At 38.0% G+C, this 20,904-nt stretch overlaps 1 protein-coding gene across 1 annotated transcript in view; it reads left to right on the top strand.

Annotated features, from left to right (window-relative positions):
• Positions 1-20,904, top strand: part of fkbp16 (FKBP prolyl isomerase 16) — a 30,614-nt gene that overhangs the window by 8,809 nt on the left and 901 nt on the right. Inside the window, exons 4-6 of the mRNA XM_041997865.1 lie at positions 17,671-17,888; positions 19,459-19,640; positions 19,881-19,958. Coding sequence (XP_041853799.1) covers positions 17,671-17,888; positions 19,459-19,640; positions 19,881-19,958 — 478 coding nt within the window. The remainder of the gene's footprint in view (positions 1-17,670; positions 17,889-19,458; positions 19,641-19,880; positions 19,959-20,904) is intronic.

The raw sequence follows: 20,904 nt of genomic DNA, 5'->3' as shown, positions 1-20,904 counted from the left end.
ATCAGATTTAGAATAATAATAATGATAACAATTTTTACTTTAGTAATCCCACTTGGGAAATTCTGCTCTGTATTTGATTAATCTCCTCAGTACAAGAGACCAATTGGCAGTTGGGAGGGGTTTCATGTCTTGCTCAAGGGCCCACAGTGGTTCACTTCTGTTGGCAAGCCAGGGACAATAACCTGGGTTTTCCAGACCCAAGCCCACCTCAGAAACAACTAGGTTACTACTTTCCCCGTCTGTTGGTAGAAAGAGATGTGCAAAATATTTCAAAATCTTTCCAACATAACTAGGCTCCACAGTTACCTCTATCAGAAAGCTCATGTGATCTTCAGGGAAAACCTTTGTTCAAATCCCCTCTAATCAAAGTCTGTTGATGAAATATGTTGTCCGCATGCTTCTTTGTTTGTTGGGTTTTTGTTTGTTTTGTTTTGTATAAGTGTTAGAAGATATAGTTTAAAAAAATGAATTATTTATTTTTATTTTCATTTTTTTTATCTAAAATCAGACACATTAAAAGCTTTGCTAATGTAGTTGAGCTTTAGAGTAGAACAAAATGAGCTGTGGCGTACCAGCAGCATCCAAATGAGCACTATAAATAAATATTAGGAAAATTCAGAAATTTGAACTTAAATGAGGCTCTGCAATGGACTGGTGACCTGCCCAAGGTCTGTCTGTATCCAGTGTTGGTATGGCTGGTGTATGAATGAATGAGGATGAATGATGCGGATTGGCTGCCACGTTTCTATCAGTCTGCCCCAGGGTAGCTGTAGCTACACATGTAGCTCACCGTCACCAAGTATTAATGAGGAGTGAATGACTAATGGAGACAATGCAAAGTGCTTTGAGTGGCTTAAATGAGTTAACCCTAAATGAGTGCTTAATCCATTATTAAAACCCAAATGTTCAGTTAAATGAAATCTTATATGTATAATGATCATAATGATTTGAAACAGTATAGTTTCATTTTAGGATTTTTAAGACTTTATGAGATTGTATTAATTAAAAAATTGTAGAAGAATTTTAAATTTGTTGAATAAACAAAAAAATATTCAGATCCTTTACTTTTGTCTGTAACCAGACAAACATTGTGTTTACAGTGGTCATATACAAAATGTATTGTGTCAACTCTTTAGTCCATTTAGTTAATTTCGTTTCTTGTAAAAAACTTGCTTTATAAATAAGAGCTCAGAGATTTTACTAGCAGTGCATTTACTAATGTCTGCTACACAATGTCATGATTTTATCTAATTGTTTTTTTTAATAAGGATTATTTACTCTGTCTTTTGTGTTAGTGTTGTTGATCCTTGTAAATACTACACATCTATGCACAAGATTTCAGTTTACGATATTTTACTCTATAACAGATAACACTAAACTAAATCAGATTATCATGAGGGGCTTCCTGGGAAAGAGGTTTAGCTCTGTACCTGCTGTCCTAACCTTACCTTTGGTAAGTAACTCTCACGAGTTGGTGATGAAACATGCTGTCTGTACTGAAGCTCTGACGATACACAGTCTTCCTTCAATGACATCTCTCGTCCGCTGTGGCCCCAGCTGTGCTGTGTCATTTCATAGCAATGTTACAGCAAAGACTGTTTTCCATTATGTGGCATGCAAGAGGGGCACACAGGAGGAGAACAACTTCAGCCCTACCCGCATCTTTGTACCCATGCCAGCCACTATTTTCAAACCATTCATGCCTGTTGTCTATGGTACACTGCCCCACAGGGAGAGACAAAGTAGTGGAGCGTGACAAAGGATGGTTCACAAAAAAATGCTGGTTTAAAATGAATGCAATTTACTCCTGTTCACAACTAATTGTCCCCATGTGGGGTTAAAATCTAAATTATAACATCTTAAGAAAAGGTTTTTATATTTAGATTTAAGAGATTTTTTTAACTATTAAGCATCGTGCAAAATCTATTCCCCACACTTCCCCTTTAATATCAGACGTAATACCACACAAACTTGTCTGAAACTGACAGCCAGCCTACTTTAACCCTCTTCACACAACAACTAGCTCCTTCAGAAGAGAAAAAAAGTGAACACTTTTGGAGCCTCTCGAACAAGCTCTCTTTTGAACCACTTCTTCGGGCTCTATATATTTCAGCACACGTTTATAGATTGGTTGGGCCAACTTGTTTCAGACTGCACCATCGAAACTAGCAACAGTCTCAGTTGCTGTGCTAATTTTGAAACGTTAGCACATTTACACTTTCTAACACCGGTCCTCCCAGAAGACCTTCTCACTCTCTATATGTTCAGACAGCAAATACAGCTCACATCTTCCAAACAATATTGAACAATAGACAATACTTGTGGCCTGTATATTGCTTTTTGCTATTAGGATAGGTTACATGCTAACTTGAGCTGCTAGCTAACATGGTTTTCCTGTATACTGAGGTTTGCTCATGAGCCTTTTCAGCTATCCAGTAAATCATGTAGGGAAACTTGTGGTGGGATGTATATTTTTTGGCAGTGTTCCTCTAAAGATGATATAGTTATAGTATATTCATGAGAAAATACAATATATTAATATAAGTTAAACCAGACTTTTTTTTTGTCAAGCTGCTGTTTCTGACATAAAATACAGTGTTTCACAGATTGCATGGTTAAGATCAAAGCAGCCTGTATTCATTTTAACCAGCAGGTAATTTTGTGAGCAAATGAAGCTTCAACAATTGATCTATTTTCTGAATCAATTGACTGAAAAGCTCCAGTGCTTCATGAAGATATATGTGTATATTGTTGTGGATGTCTTATGTAGCCGCATTATTTGCAAGTCATGTCCAAAATAAATAAATTTCTGTTCACTCTTGTGCCGCTAAGATTACAGAGTGGACAATTAAAACGCAGCGTAACATGTTAAGTATTGCATGTTAGCGTTCTCTCATTCAGTGATTTATTTCCTTGCAATGTGTCTTCAATTCCATTGCACTTCTTTTTCCTTCCACAACTGATTAAGTTCCTCGTAATATGACAATAAAGGGCAACACTGAATGCCTTGGTGGAGTCATTATCTGAAAGTGTGCGTCATTGTCCCAGTCTGAACAATAATAATGTCTCCCCTTTTTCTTCGACAGACTGATTTTTTACACTGCCTTCATGGATTTGGGTGTTCAGAACAACCATAAACACTTTCACCTTCAGATGTGGTCAGGCAACATGCGCTACACAGTACTTTGTTTCTAGCTTATGGTTGTCATTAGTTTGCTTTGTTAACAGAAAAAGACAAGCCATTGCTCTGTTTTCATAGCTGCTTTCAGTTTTTCTTGTCATGGCTCAAACACAAATTCTGGATTATTTGACCTTTAGGACCACCCAGTCTACTTGTCATTATGGCTCAAAGATGTCATTTCTCATAAGGATTTTAGAGTTTCACACATACCAGCTATGTAATCTCAGACTAAAAAGAAATGTCAACTTGCATGCAACTTAAACCTGGACAGGCTCTCTTGTGATAACTGATAGAGTTGCTGGCCAACTCATCAACCCTCTTTATTCATCGGACTCATTTATAACTGCAGCAGAATGGGAGCAGATGGCTTTGTGGAGGGCAAGCTGTTCCTTACAGTGACACACACACACCCAGAGACATACATAGTACAGTATAACACAGGTCTGGATGAGCAGGTTAACATGTTGAAGGTATCATGCTCTCAGAGGCAGAGATAGAAGTATATTTGAGCAAAAAAGCTTGTGTGCCACGTGTGTGTAGAGAAAGATTGTGCTGCTCTGGAGGGATGTGAGGTGCAAGTGCATCCTGGGAGCCCAGAGGAAAGAGGTCTGTGAAGAGTAACGAGTGACACTGACATGAGTGTGTGTGTGTGTGTGTGTGTGCATGTGTGAGGGTGATGAAGAGGTACCGGTAGTGGGAACATGGAGCATGACTCATCGCACTGAGACGTCAGCATTACGTCATCAGACGTCTACAGCAGTGCATCACATGCAAAGTCATGCACATGCACACGCACGCACACACACACACACACACACACACACACACACACACACACACACACACACACACACACACACACACAAACACACATACACAATCTTTCTAAATATTCCTCTCAAAGTTAATGACTGGCAGACTCCCACTGACGTGTTCACTGCAAGATCAAAATCAGATGTGCAATGTTTGAGCGTGAGGGATTAACCAAGTCTCATTATAAATTAAACTAACTCAGTTGTTTGATAGCTGTGATTGGATTAGCTATGCTGTGATATTGTGAAGGACAAAACATGTGAGCTCATGTGTTCTAAAACAAATTTCTTTGCTTGCTGAAATTCCTTGACAATGGCTTTCTCTGTTTTTCCCCTGAACAGTTTTTTAATGCTTTTCCAAATCATAACATTGCACTTTTCTATTCTGCAGTTTATTTATGTATTTATTTGTTTTATTTTGATAATACATGTATACAGGACAAATGACCCCATACAAACATATGTGAGGTGGAGATATATATATATATATATATATATATACACACATCAACAGTCATGTAAGAAAAGCCACAGTTAAGAGCCAAATTTGCTAACTTGTTACATATACTGGAAATCTATTAAAAAATAATAATAATTTAAAAAAAAGGTAGCCTAGGTTTACTTTTGATTAAAATGTCAAAGATCCAAAAGCTTATAATATTCTGCTCAGCAACTCATTAAATTGAATCAGGTAGGCTGAAACATGTAAACATCTAAAACTTGCAGGACTGTGGGTCTCAAGGATTGAAGTTACCTGCCTCTAGTTTATACAGACAGTTTAGACCAAAATGGAGATGTTTCAGTTTTGAAATGCTAAACAGTTTTTTTTAACATTAAGCATGCTGTTGGAGGTCTAGAGTCAAATGTGAGACTATCTGACTGAAATTGGATCATGTAACGGGACAATAATCTCAAAAACATCAGAAAATCTACAATATGGTTTTATAAAAGTATTGCAAAGACCCAGTTAAAGCTCAGATCTTAACCATTAACTGTTGTAACACTGTAAAGCAAAGTGAATCTAAATTCCTGAGACCGCTAATGTGATGCAGAAAATGGCTGCTTCAACTTATTAAACTTTCTAAAAGATGTTTTATGTAAGTAATACATTTTTAAACTTGATCATGTTATAATCGTTTTTATCAAATGCTGTTTCTTTGTCGTTTCTTTTTTGTTTTGAATGTTAAATTGTGCTTCTGTAAAGCACTTTGAATCAACCTGTCATTGAATTGCGCTATACAAATAAATTTGCCTATTTATCCTAATTTTTTATATATTCACATGACTGTTTATAATGTGTGCATATAAAATTTCTGAAGTTGAGCTGACTTTTGCAACGTGTTAATAATCTTTAGAATGATGGACTCCAGATGTCGTTGGGAAATAGCCTTATACCTCCTTCCAGCTTGTTAGGCAGCAACTGTTGCTTTACTTACGTGACTGCTGTTTATTTTTCAGACCAGTAAATTCCCAAAGCTTCTCCTCTAGTGCTCCCACTCCTGATAAGCAATTAATCATTAAGCAATAATTAAGAACCAGGAGCTGCTACCCACCCTTTTAATTCCAATAACAACAGTAATAAGGATGCACTTTGCCTATATTTACCTATTATTAAATACCTGGTATGGCAAATGATATTTTATGGCATCTTGACATGTAAAACCTCAAAAATGAAAGCGGATTCATTTTCTTTTTTGTGTATCTGCTCAAGCTTGTGTATTGGTCATCAAATATGTGTTGATAATTAAAGCTGTAAAGGCCAGTTGTACCTGTACAGGTGAACATCAGCAACAACTGTAGGCTTAAAGCTGTATCTTAATTAATAAACAGGGGATTGTGATAACTTCTGTCCGTTTGTTCTGCGCTTCATTTGCAAAGAGATATCCCAGAGTTGGTGACATTTTCTCTGTGGAAGTTATCTGGTTTCAGCACACATGTGTGTGACAGCTCAGGCTTAGAAGAGAAATTAATTTCTGATTGGAATCTTTTTATGACATTTATTCCTCAACCAGAATGTCATTTAAAGAGCAACATTTGTGCTTGTGGTCACAAACATTAATGTTCACAACAGTAGAGTAAAGCAAACATCCACCAGCTTTGTTGAGTGATAGGTAACATCTCTAAAGTTAAATTGCTCATCTAAACAGACACTCACAGCTTCATGTGCCATTGTTTCATGTCTCCACTGAAGACATTATTTTGTAGTAACAATAATAAAAACAAGGACTGCTGTCTTTCAAGGAGCAAGGGTTTTGGCTCTTTACTGAGAATCTGACATTGGAGAACTGAACATGAGAAATTACCACTTGATTACCCTGTGCACACCTCAGATACCTCATATTGATTTAATCATGGGTTTAGAGCCAATCCCAGGATAAGATATATCTTTTGCAGATAAGATAATAATCTTTTATCTTTCTCTCTTTTTTTTTTTTTTTTTTTGAGAAATAATTAATCTAACCTGAGAGATTTCCTGCTATTGCATAAGCTTGAAATTGAGAGTTTTCCTGCTCACCTACAAGTCAAAGGAAAGGTGTTGTTTTTGTCAAAAAAGCTTTGAACCTTCCTCCTTCTATCAATCATCCAGTCATTGTAGAGAGCTGCAAGTCACCTCTGGCATATCATTAAACAGGATCCACGTGTGGGCCTCTTCTTTGTAAAATTTCCTTCTGTCTCATCATTTTAATAGCAGACTTTTTAACCAATGATTGGAGGAAAAACATTCCAATAAAACATTAAAAGGTGGAAGCATCTTAGAGGTGAGCTTATCCCTTATTACTGAGCAGTCAGCTGCACTCACTAGCTTAAAAAGTTTACAGTCTAATATTCAAATGTCTAGTTAAATAAATCTACATGCTTTGATATTAATATATACAATATTTTTCATATTGCTGCAGTGTTTCTTGCCACCCTCTGCTGATGCTCCCTTTTAACGCTTCCAGTTTTAGAGCCAGTCTGCTGGTTAGTTGACCGAGTAAAGAAACACATCATGTTTAAATACTACAACCAGGATTTCTTTCTGCTGGATGGATGGACCTGGACTGCATCCAGATCACATGGATAATATCTATAAATTAAAATATATATGTATGTTGAATTAAATAATTTATTTACAACATAATCCTATTAAACTAACTGGCAAAATTTATACACAGATCAGCATGAAATCATGGATACACTGCCCTGTTGATCACAGCCATGTTAGTTAATGAAGTAAAACCAGGATCATGGTGCCTGCTAAATGGGCAAAATACTGGAATAAGAAAACAAAAGACCAAATAAGTCTATAGTGTCTAGTTTTTTCATAGTTATTCGGTTTCTTTTTATCAGACACGTAATCTGTCACACTTACCTGACATATTTCGACCGTAATCCTTCCGTCCTCATCAGAGGTGTCCCGGAGTGGAAAGTAACAGAATTATCATAACATAATAAAAAAAAAACAAAAAAAAACTTCAGAAGTGACAACTGTGCTAAAGAGTGAATATAACATTTCTCTGAGCGTACCAATACTAATATTTTCTCAGTACTGCTGGTAGAGCTACTCCGGTGCTCTCCAAAGACACAGCAGTTGAACTTTAAAAGCTGTGAGTCGTTTTTTTAGAGGTATATGTTGTGTTTTATGATTGGGCTGTTTTAGACTGGCTGTTGGTATTTCCCCCATAACCCTGATTGCCAACCTGGTTGCTAAAAGCTGACAGCTGTCTGAGTTTGGTACTGTAGTAACTTTATTTGATATAGTTTATTTCTTTCAAATCTTGAACCTCTCAATATTCTAGTGCATTACAGTTTTGACCTGTGAGAATGTCATTAGTGTTAATGGTAAAGTTAGCCAAAGCTGCAGCACAATGTGCTAACATGAAGGATTTGCCCATTTCTGTGCAGATTTTCTTTAGAATAAAAGAAATCCAACAGGTTGTTGGTTCCTCAGATGCTGGGAGTGGATTAACACTGTTGCTTTTACACGGCTTTATCACACAGCACTCAGTTTCAGGACAGATGAGCCTTTTGTCACATCAATGTCATGTGTGAAAGTACAGAGCTAGCGTTGATGTTAATCCACCATTGATGAGCCTCCAAGCCAGCAAAGAGAGACCGTTGCAGAGATCAAAAGGACATGTGAGTGTATGGGAGATCTGGTATCAAAGAACACATCACTGAGCTTGTTTACACAACCATCAAAACCTGATAATTGACAATCGGTCTACATTTTCCAGGCTATTATCGGATTTCTTTCCTAGTACACACATAGTGATATAAGACTCAAACTTCTTGTTATTTTTAAAACCTCTGGTCTTGGCAGGTGCCTACAGTCTTAGCTTTAGCTTTGCTAATGCGCATGTCCACTCATACTGTGACTGCATCGCTCGTGTCTTTTTAATATCTTCTGTTAAAGATGCTTTTTGCACATGTGCAAAGTCACTTCAGTTTGGTTACCAAGAAAGGAACATTGGCAGCTTAAAAACAAGGTGTTTTTTGCTCTGGTTAGGCAACTGTTTTAAAAAAAGGCAATAGTCACTGATGTGTCTTGTGTTGCCATGCTTTGGTCATAGCTAATACATGTTAGGTTTGACAGGAGTAGCTAAACCAAGAAAAGAAGTGACTTCAAGTCAATTCCTAATCTTTTATTTGAGGGAATACTAAAGTAACCATTACAATAGCATCAACTAAATATGTTATATACTGTATCGCAGAAGAAATGCTTTGCAACAGGTTGCTTCCTGTTTATGTGGATTTAAGTACACCACAGGAAAATAAAAAGACATCAGATCTGTTCTTTAATGCACCAAAACCACTTTACCGCAAGTCAATTTGCTCAAAATGTCTGCCATGAAATAGATCTGTAATGAACTAAAATGAATCGAGCTAACTGAGTAAACTGAGTTGTTAATAATACTAATAATAATAAACATTAATGGAGCTACAGTGGTTCACACATGCATTTATATTTTACAAAGCCTTAAAACTTTCCAGATCTGTTTCCAAGATGCTGCATGAGATAACACAGATATCTGCACCATTAACTTTGGATTTCTTTCAGAGATTTTTCTGCTTTTTCAACCAACTCCCAGGGAATTTCTCCAAAAGATTGCCTAGTGAAATGTAATTAATCTTCCAAAGCAGTTACTGCTGACCTGCATGCTGCTTTCCACCTTCTCTACAGTATTGTGGACATGTTCATTCATTCATTTTCTTTGCTGCTTAGTCCATTAGGGGTCACAGGTGGGCTGGAGCCTATCCCAGCATTTCACCAGGTGAGAGGCAGGATACACCCTGGACAGGTCACCAGTCCATTGCAGGGCCAACACAGATAGGGACAAACAACCATTCACACTCACGCTCACTCCTAGGGACAATTTAGAGTGACCAATTAACTTTGGATGGTGAGAACGTATTCACGAGAAGAACATGCAAACTCCACACAGAAAGGACACTGCCCCCTCACGTTTGAACCTCCCCAGCCGAGGCTCGAACCAGCAACCTTCTTGTTGCTAACCACCACACCACCGTGCAGCCCTTATTGTGGACATGTGAGGTACTGAAACAGCTGAATTCACCGTTATTTTCATAGCATATCTTATTGCATCATAACCTGTATTTCTACATTCAGACACTCTACCCACACTGTGGTATTTCCAGTCGTGGGAACACATCTCTTCTGGAGATTTGTATGTGCAGACACTGTTTCTAGAGATAGATCCAGATTTTCTTTGGAAAAGCTCTGGTGTTCCTGTAAAAAAATTTCACCATCAGTGGTATTGAGTAAATATAAGACCCCCAATCTGAGTCTAGTAAAAAAAAATATTGTTGTGCAACAACAATATTTTTGTGCAACTTTGCCGTACAAAGGCTGGAGAAAGAATTGTTAATCTTTGCACATATTCATCATTAAGTGGACTTGGAAAAAGGAGAACAAATTACTAGAATCTGGGTGTGATTTGTATTAAATATTTCAATGTGTTTATTCCACCGTGATGTAAAAGGACAAAGCTATAACTGAGAGCTTTGTTGTCGTTATAATATATAGATTATATTAGATTTTACTGGTAGATTTGTGACTGTGACCTTAGATTGTAATCCAGTAATAACAACTTTGGTGATTTGCTGTGGAAAATGTGTGGATGTTAAAATTAAAAATGCTCTTGAGTATTTAAGATAGGCTGCAGAGCTTTGTGGTGTTTATAGGACACATATATGCTCACTGAACACAGGGATTATCTAATGAAGAGTCCAACTGACAGTGTTATGCTCAAGGGGATAAAAAAAAAAGAACTGCTATTACGCAAATGCTGATGTAAACAATGTAAGTTTGATAATAAATCACAGCATGTTTTTTTTTCTTCCACAAGGAGACTGGCTGCTTTAGTGTAAAACACAGAGTAAACAAAACTGCTCAGTGTTTTAGCATTATTTTTACTGCATTCACATCTACATGCTTCAGATGGTCCCATTTACTCAGGGAATTGGTACTGGTATTCACCCTTCCTGCTGCAGTTGAACTGTTCTTTTTCCACTTAATGGAGTTGCGTAACCAAATGATCCTCTCCTGTGTCTTTGAAATGGCTGGACAAGCAAACATCCCTGTGACTAAAAAACTTGCCTCAGGTCATCCGGACCTGAGCTAGGATCCATTTTAACGGGCCTAAGGAAATATGCTGAAGATTATATGGAGACTTCTGTGGAGCTCAACAGCCAGGATGTAGGCAATAGATGGCCTTGATCCCTGTGAGTGCGCTTTCATTGTCTCATTGCTGGAGGAGGAAATGATGCACATGGTGAGGCAGCAGCTGAAAGGCCTTACATTGTTAGTTTAGTTTCTTGATCTGGGACCATAATAGGAGGCTGCTTTACTGCAAATTAACTAGTATGGCAGCAGGCGAAGAAAAGCAGCTGTGACGTCTCAGCAACGCCAGGATTACAGCTAAGCTTCTTTGCATGGCTGTTTTGAAGCCGTGTGTCCATCCAAGAGTCAAAACAGACACATGACTGAACGCCAGCAGCAGCAGACCTGTTTTCACTGCTGTGAAAAAACAACCTCATAAATCCTCTTGGATTTTGTATTATCATACAAACTGCACGGTGCATTTATTACGGTATATTAGTACGCTATCTGAGGTTGTAACCATAGAAACCAGGATGAGGCACATGGCTGGCCTTTCCATCATTTATGGAGCATATGACGTCAAAGTGACCACTGTTTTCCCTCTGAGGGAGGTTTTTCTTTTCATTCAGAGCTGTGAGGGGTCTGCGTAGCAGATAACACGGTGAGTCAGCAGTGCTATCATACATCTTAATGAGGAAGTTTGCTAAGCCACGACACACAACTACATCTATAATGAATACATACTTTTCCCATGACCACGGAAATCACACCTTTCATATGAGCACAAAGGAGTGGAAACATTTCTGGTTTTAATCTAATCCCTACAAAAACAAAGCTGACTGATAGCCAGCCTGTCCATGTGCATTTAGATCCATTTTGATTTCAAATTAAGTTATTTAGTTTGTGTATACTGGTGTTATTTGAGTTATAGAAAAATACATTTTCTTTTTCCCACACCTTGCTGAAAATTATTTCAAACCTTATAGACACATCGTTCAGAGTAAAATATCAACTCATTTAAATATGACCACAAGTATCTCCTAAATGAACTAATTACAAAGCAGCTACAACGTACCCATGAGCATTTGTTATCTGGCCTGACAAACCCTACTAATGTAACTCACACTACAGTATGAATCAGTTTAGTCATTTGACACAAGCTTTTTAACTCTGGCACATTTATACAAAAATGACTCACATAATCAGTTGGAAATGTGGAGAAAATTTTAGCCTTCTGGTTGTCCAGTGTTGGTAAACAGTCTTGTAAGCAAATAAAGAACCAGTATGTTTAAATCCATTTCTTGATGACTTTGTAGGTTGAGGCAATTTTCTGTGAAGGTTGTTAAAGTTTGTAAAGTGATTGTTATGAAGTGATTTTTAAGAATGCTTTTAGTTGGATTAACAAGTATAATGATAAAAGTATAATATAGAATCACAGTTACAATCTTCAATGGTCAACATGTACAAGCTTTAGTGCTATAATCAGTCTCTGAAATAAATTGTGCACTTTGCAGATTTTTTTTTCCTTTGATAATTTAAAGTGTTGATTAAGGTCAGACATCATCCCACTATACAAGCAAGTTCTCATTTCTCCTTTCTAAGAAGTTTATTTGGTCAATAAATGGTGTTTTTTTTATACATAATGATCTCTTATCTGGAACAAAATGCGTTCCAGGACAGGTTAACTTTCCATTATAAGTTACCATGGTGATCTACCACCACTCGTAGTGCTAAAGCACCTTCATGTTACCAACAGCACAAGGTGAAACCTGAAGTTACCTCGCTACCTAGGACACAAATTCTGCTTCGCTGTACCCAGGTGGTGACCTGCAGTGAGCATCAGAGAGAAGATCACTGTATACTCAAATCCAGTCTGGCACCTGAAGCTGTCTCTGTCTCCTAGCGTTATCAGATCTGCAACTGCAGCAAATATCCCATCTTCAAGCCACCTCTGGATTGATCCCTTCAGGCCTCAGACTATCCTGTTTCTAAAGGCCCTCCTTGGGTCGGACAACAATCTGTAAGATGGTTTCTCTGCAGGACATTTTGAAACAGGGTTCTTTTATTATCAAATAAATGATCTTCACCAAGAAAACACGCATCTAAATTATTGCAGGAATTGGAGGCAGGTCAATGGAGCAGCAGCAAACCTATGACTGCACCTTCCACATGCACGATCAAGGAAAGGAAACCAAAACAGTTATCTGAAAATCATTGAGTACTCAAAATTTGCACAAAATTTGGTTTTCTAACCAGCATGAAAGGACCAAGAAAATCACTTGCATTTTTTTTTAACACTTTTTAAAAGCAAACCTGTTCCTTCATAATGAACTGAACCCAGCATTGTCTTGAAAGGACAAGTCAGTTTGTATTAGCACACAGTCATTCCTGATCCTCACAGCATGCATTCCTATATTTTTACTTTATTTTAAGGTCAAAGGTTGAAAAAGCCTTAACTTCAGCCTTTACTTAATATGCCAAAAGAGGGAATAATTTCAGAGAGCAACAGCTACTATTTTCATGGCCTGGTCTCAATGCTAGAAGTAAGTTTCTGGATGATGTTTGAACCCTCAGCGAGTTAAACGAGGCCTACTTTTCCTGTTTCTCCTACTCTGCCACTGTTATACGAATACAGAATAATTACAGAGTCACAGAATCTTTTGTGGACTCTTGTTAAATCTCAGTTTTAGTTTTGCGGAAAGAACAAAAAGTAGGGACTCTTGTGTGATCAGAGTTCCTTCTTGAAGTAGCAGAAAGAGGCTGTCTGGAGCAGGCAGGGAGGTTGGCCCCTTCAGTGCCTTTATGGACATTGAAGTAGGCTATGGTTGCAGGTTCAGGTTTCACTGGGATTTTGCAGAGGGATCTTGTTGCGCTGACCAGCCTCTGCTTCCTGTTTGCTCTAATAAGACCCCGGGGGCTCATTGGCTGATCTCAGTGCAGCAGCTCACTGGTGTTGTGCTAATCGGCAGTGACCTGCGTGACACTGTAAACCTTATAGATCTGTCAACGAGCTGCACACTCAGCTTACAGACAAGTGCTCGTCAGTCTTGGTGATTTTGTTTAACATTAATGGTAACAATACCTCTCAGTTTTAGTATTTCTAAGTGTTTCAGGCATAAACCGCCAGCTTGCACTCCTCATGTTGTGGTGCTTTTCTGCTTTTCATATCAGCTGCTGATCTTAAGGACATCACACCTTTTGAATCCTGCAGGGAGGAACTGTTTTATGTCAGGCAGCAAAAAGTCGATGTGTTTGCGAGACTTGCATTTCATTTGCAGGTTAACGCCTCATCTGGGATTCACTGTGTCGATGTGGCACATTTAGTTGATGCGACTTGCACTTAAGTGGCTATATCGATGAATCATCACCTCTAGAATAATATGTCTCATACTGTGTGAGTCATGAGCAACAAAAGTGGATGTTTCCCCTGTATGAAAAGAATCAATGCTTAATGACATGATGAGTGAGGGGTTTCACTGAGCTCTCTGCAGACCAAACATTATTCAGTTCTTTAAAAGCCAGATGCAAACTTGCTCACTATACATGATCGTACCAGGCAGTGATATATAATGAAGCACCAATGACCCCTAATGCTGCCTAGAAGACCTTCATTATGAACTGATACTATACAAGTCTATTTTAATCAAATTTACTCAATTGAAGATGTCATAAAGTAAGGAAAGACTACAAACGGAGACTTTTTAGGTACATGTGCTTTAGTATTTACATTTTCTACTGCTTAATAATACTGCTCTTTGGAGAATGATGCAAACTCAGAAACACAGGTAAGCGGTTATCAGGTCAAAACAATAACTTAATACTTACCTTGCTGGGCAGGAGTTGTTGGTGTCCACACACTTTCTCCCCAGAGGTTGCTGCTAAAAAAATAAGCTAACTAGCTGGCTAGCTAGCTAGAATAACTTTCTCCCTCAGTGTTTCAGTGCTCCTCACTATTTTACTGCAACATTTCACAGTGAAAAATGCTGTAACAGCTATATTTATTATATTGCAAATTCTGATTTTACACACAAAACATGAGAGCAGTTTATACAATAAGATGCATTGTTGTAGATTAATCTCCTTAGCCACATGGACAAGTTAGTCCTTCTATGATCCTATACAGCCTGGGGAACTCTTAACATTAACTGAACTTTTACATTAATTGACGTCCAGGCTGCAGCCCTTGTTATTCCACTGCATTTTGTTAAAAAAAACAAAAAATAAAAACTAATAAGCCCCACTGTAAAATAATCATGTCTCCACAGTGACGTGCACCAGATTAGCAGAAAAACTACAAGTTATCTCAGTGGTGTATTCAGAGAAGTCCTTTTCACTGGAAGTCAGCCACTAGAAGTTCAGCTGCACATTGTTGCATAACACATAGCCTGGGCTATTGTGTAATATTTCTGATAAGCAAAATGTATGACAAAGTAATAGTATGTTTTATTTGCTGCACAAATCGAGCACTAAATCACTTAGTGATGGTGTTGTATTCTTAGTGTGCTAAAACAATACATAACAGCAGGGATGGATGTGCTTCATGTAAGAGACCTGTTATACAGAGACTGAGTGGAACAGATGCTGTTTACTTTATGTTCCTCATGAACTCATCTACACTCTAGCCCCTATGCAGCTAGTCCCTTTTTACAAAAAAAGTCCCTTTTTACAAAAAAAGTCCCTTTTTACAAAAAAAGGGACTGGATTTGAAAGCTGACATTTACAATTGACCTGAATCTACTTATTTGTGGACCAGAAGCTTCTTCCAGTTGTGAACACCAGGATCTGGCTTGTGTTTTCTGGCTTTTTTTGGCTCTGGTACTGGTTTCACACCCCAGTGCCTTCTGTGGTAGTGGGTGAGGCCTCCACAGAGAAAAGGTGAAAGGGTAATCTGATCCCACCTGCTGACACAGACGCACACTGACTGGATATACAACCAGTTCTGTTAGACAAACATAAATTGTCACTGACACAACCCGCTTGAATTATTCATGACTCCATACAACTCCCAGTGCTATCATTTTGCATGAAACTGTCAAAGCATGGGGGTTAGCAGGAAGCTGAACTTCCTTCTGTCTGACTTAGTTTCAGATCTTTGTTTATTTCAGTGAAAGGATCCTTAAAAAAAAAAAAAAAAAAAAAATCGCTCTTCTTTTCCTTAGTTTTTGTTGTATTCTTGTCATTTTTATTCAGTCTTATTGCAATCAGTAATGCAGCGTGCTTTAAAATGATCCTTTCAAACTGCAGCTAAGCTGTCCTTGTATACTCTCTCTCATAGCCCCCTCCACACACACACACACACACACACACACACACACACACACACACACACACACACACACACACACACACACACAGTTTTGGAATGAGAGCCTCCACAGAGGAACTGATAATGGGCCATTGTGTGCCATGTAGTCACAGGAGCCAGATGATTGAAAACCAAATTAACTTTCCTTCTGACTGACTCTTGAGTAAGCTGAAGCCATCAGGCGCATGCCAGTTTCAAATACTTGGCGTTCACTTGAGCCAAAGTCTATGATACATGTTGAAAGGTGTTGCTTTTAAGGTTTGTGTTCCATTGGATTTGTTGAAATTTAACCTGCCCAGAGAGCAGCTGCCATGGGCTAGAAAAAAGAAAAGGACATAATGAGGACAACCGTTTCTACGTTCCTCTAAGTAGAGGATGTCAAAATAAATAATAACCAACTTTTAAGTGGTTTTGTGGTATTAAAATGTTTTTCTTTGTCACTTAAGCTGTCCTGATCCCAAGCTAAAGCTATCACATACTAGAGTCATGTCTGGTGAAAAAACAGACATGTTCCATTATGGCCACTAATTATGTGTGAGAGTTACTGCTGCTTAAGGAGAGAGAGACTCTGAGTGTGTGTGTGTGTGTTTGTGTGTGTAATGATTGATTTTGACAGGAAAGCTGAAGATGCCGAAGTGCTGTTGCTGGTTTGGCTCTCATTAGAGTTTATATAGCAGCAGAGAAGCGATGCAGTTTTTAAAGTCTGCATGCATTGTTGTGTTGATCAAAGCAGATTAAAATCTATAGAGTATATATATGCACTGGAAAAATATTAACCTGTTGCTGTCCAATAAAACTCAAGCATACATGTGTATTTATTATAGATATGGTATATTTTGTATAAATACTATTAAATGGGCAAATTAATAAAAGACAAAGGAGAGTGAATATTTAAAACTTTGTATTTCTATTAACAAGACACAAACTTACCCAAGAGATTTTTTTATTTATAGATGCGTCTCCTATTCATGGTTTCCTGTATTTTGTGGATGTCTGAGCTGGTAATTGCAGTGATTCCCACATCTGATTATCAGACATTGTCCAAAGTTCATCTGTGAAAAAAGGCTCCATATAGATAAGACTCATTAACTCCTTATCTGGATCCACTGAGACAAAGTGAAACATGTTTGATCCTCTGATGAATCAGTTTACAGTTTTCTTGTTGATGACATACAGCCTCTGGAGCAGCATTCACCATCATCCAGTGATGGCTTTGCTTACTTCAGCATGAAACGTTTTACCAAAACAGTTCTGCACTTATTACATGAGCATGACTCTGGAGTAAACACAGGCTCTTGTATTAAAATGAGCTGCTTGCTTTCCACACATTTCACATAATGAAAACATTTCACTCAATATGAAGCAAAACCTCAACTGTTCCTCGGTTTCCTTGGTGCCAACACTGATTTTAAAAAAAGCTTGTTTCTGGTATCAAATATAAAATGCTAAGTTACATTTTAAAATACTAAAGCTTACATTATGAATACTTTAATGCTTTTAAACTAATCTCAGTTGAACATGCAGCATCTGAATCCTTTTTGGAAGGATTGTGGCAAATTAATCATATTTTAAAATAGACTATACATGAGCTACAAAGCTTCTTGGTTCATTGGCATGTGGACTTTAAGTGGCGAGTCTCTGGCACTCGATAGCTGATTGATTGGCTGATTGATTTAGATAATCTTACTCAGATTAGTGTCTTCACTGAAGAATTTTGAAGACATCTGGTGTAACTTCTTCCCCATGTGACGATATTGTTTCTGTGCAGGGAGCCTGATATTCCAGCCTGGGCTCCTTTACTCTACCAGCTGCAGCTGCTGGAGATCAAAGAGAAACCAGACCCATTAACTCTGCCCATAACGGACCGCATCCGCATTGGCAACCAGAAACGAGAACGAGGAAACTTCCATTTCCAAAGGGAGGAATATAGCATGGCTGCCACAGCTTACCGTGTAGCCCTGGAGGTGCTGACCACACGCAGCTCAGGTAACCTTGTTTGTAATCCTGCAATATTCATGGGAAATATTTTCACGCTGTTTACTTTCACAGAAATGTTTTTTTTTTCTTTTAAAGGAAATGTAACACAGATAAAAGTTTGCAGTAACACAAAACATAAAACAGCATCTGATCTGAATATTATAATCATTAATGTCAGCCTGGACTGACATAACAGAAGTGCCCTCTTCCACCACACTAATCCCAGCATCTCCATGCAAAGTCACGTACATCTCCTAAATGTCTTCAGTTAATTCTTTTGCATAATCAAAAGCAATCAACTTTCTTACCATTTCCACCTCCTCAATCCCTTTAATCATTGACAAGGCAGCAAAGGTCTGAGAGAGAAATGTGGCTGAACAAGTCACTGAAGAGACAAGCATGAACTGCTTCATAATGTTTCAATGATAACAAACCACTGACTGAATCCAGCATAGGGCTCAAGAGCGGAGTTTATCAAAGCACTTAAATGGAGCAATTAGATGAGAAGAACAAAAAAAAAAGGCAGAAGAGAAGCCAACATCGACAACTTTTACTGGATTATTTGGGGCTAATAGGAGTCATGTTGTAAAGTAATATAAACTGTCAAATTTAATATAACTATTAATAAACAATAATGAATATGAAAATATTCAGATATTTTAACTAAATTATTTGTTATTCATGCTGCAAAAAAACTGTTTTGTATGTTGCTGAAAGAGAAAATTACTGATTAAAGTTTTCTGAACATGCACTAATTCCAAAATTCCAAAACTTCAACCCAGAAATTTTGACTACACTAAAAGAAATGACACTAAAATACAACATGAAGGAGAATTCCCAGCAGCTAAAGTTTATTTTCTCAAATCAAATAATAAACTACCATTGTGGGTATTTCTAGCAAACAAAGGAAGCTTTTTGAATTTTATTTTTTATTCTTTTTGTTCATCCCTTAATAAATACTGACCAGATTTCAAGTTCAGACTTTCTGTTTTGAGGTACACATTGATTATAGAATTTTCCTTCAAACAGACACACTGATGTTATTTCATAGCAAACGGAAACTACACAAAGTTAAAATGAGCATGTGTCAGTTTTGTTTACAGCCTGTTCTGTTGCTTTAAGTGGACACACAAGTCTGAAATCCAACATGGAAGCACATCTTTAGAAAGATTAGTTTAATTTAACAATAGTTAAACTTCCAGTCACCTTAAGCTTCTTAAGTGCTAACAGTAACTAGCATGCTCTAGGTCAAGAGGAATACTAATTTGTCTTAACAAGTGCTCAATACTTTGGTCACTACCTTCTTGAGCTGGACATGCTTGGGTCTAATGGTGAAACCAGGCAGAGGTAAAAAATACAATATGCAACTGAATAAAAAAAAGAACATGAACTAGCTTTATAATGACACCCAGTGGGAGTTTCTCCCTTTTTTTAAAAAAAAATTAGATTTAACAACAAACCCAAAAGAGGTCTTCAGCAGCCCCTGGCAAATCTTCATTATTTTCTTCTTTTCTATCTACAATAAAAAGTAATCGATTCAGCTTGAAGGCCGTGATGAATCCCGTGTCTTTGTGTGCAGACAGCAGTGATGTTGGCATGAAGGCCGAGGAGGAAGAGGTGCGGGAATACCGGGTGAAGTGTTTGAACAATCTGGCCACCACTCAGCTCAAACTAGAGCAGTTCGATGAGGCGCTTCACACCAGCCGGGACGTCCTGACCCTCGAGCCAAACAACGTCAAGGCCCTCTTCAGGGCGGGGAAGGTGAGAGGCCCCATCCTGTGGCAGTATCGCTGACGGCACATCCGATCTCATCTGATTTTATCAACATGTAAATGATGACAGCAGAGGGAGATACTGGAAGGAGTCATTTGCTTTCAGTGGGATAACATTTCCAGTGTTTAAGTGAAACAAGTAGCAGTTATATTATTGCTTTCACTTCCGTGTTTTGTTTTATGGGGGCTCCAGCAGTGCTCACATGGAAAGTCTTCTAATCTCTTTCAGCTGCTGTCAGACAAGGGTGAATACAAAGAGGCCATGGAGGTGCTAAAAAGGGCCTTGAAACTGGAGCCAGCTACCAAGGTGAGATTATGTGGGTGAGAAAGTCCTGCTACTAAATGTGTTTTTTTTTTTTTCAAACCCTGTGAAACACACAAATCATGCCTGGCCACCAAGGTTTTACAGCTATTAAATTTCCTTGTAAACTAAAGTAACTTAACAATGACTCAGTTATTTCTATCATGCATCAACATGTTTTGGCAACTAGAAAGTATTTCATTTTAAATGCATTTAGTAAATGAGCATCTCTTCCATCCTTAAGGCTGAATGGTTCATGGAGTCATTCTCATATTTGCCTAAAAAGCTTATGGTGATCTGGCTCTGCTTATGTGGTTTGTCTAATCTGCCAAATCCTTCAAAAAACAGCTTAGCAAACATCACATCTGGCTATCTACAGATGTGACCACACAGCTTGGAGTTTTCTAGTAAACATACATGACTTAATGTAACCTAAAAAAGCTAAAAAAAAATTGGAAAGGTTAAAAAAAGAGACAGTCATCCTTTCCTGCAACACAACATAGTCCATATTGTGCAACTGCCTGTGCTATGCTGGTGAGCTGGTTCATCACAAGTCAACAAAAACCTCAGTTCATGGCCTTTATTTTAGTCTGCGGGCTGGAAGCTGTGCAGACGAGTTTGTTTCCATCAGCTGTTTACAACACACAGCTGCCAGCATTACAGCGACACACAGGGCACACTGCCACCTTCACAAATATGTCTGGTCTTGTCTAGACAAAACGAAAATATCTGCTGCTTTGGTAATTACACCCTTGTCCCAATGGTGGAGTAAATACTTGAGAGAAACCTGGTGAGATGTGCTGATAAAAGTTGCTGTGCTGCAGTTTGTGTTTAGCCAATTCTTCCTTCTCATGTTTTTTTTTTTTAAATAAACTTTCTGCTTATCTGTAACATTTAACTTTTAAAACAGAGTTTATTTTTACAATTGGGTGCGAGTCTTGCGTGATTATGA

Source organism: Melanotaenia boesemani, chromosome 10 (genome assembly GCF_017639745.1).
Source record: "Melanotaenia boesemani isolate fMelBoe1 chromosome 10, fMelBoe1.pri, whole genome shotgun sequence".
Taxonomy (NCBI): Eukaryota; Metazoa; Chordata; class Actinopteri; order Atheriniformes; family Melanotaeniidae; genus Melanotaenia; species Melanotaenia boesemani.
The sequence above is the reverse complement of the archived record's forward strand: the minus strand, read 5'-3'. Positions and strand labels throughout refer to the sequence as shown.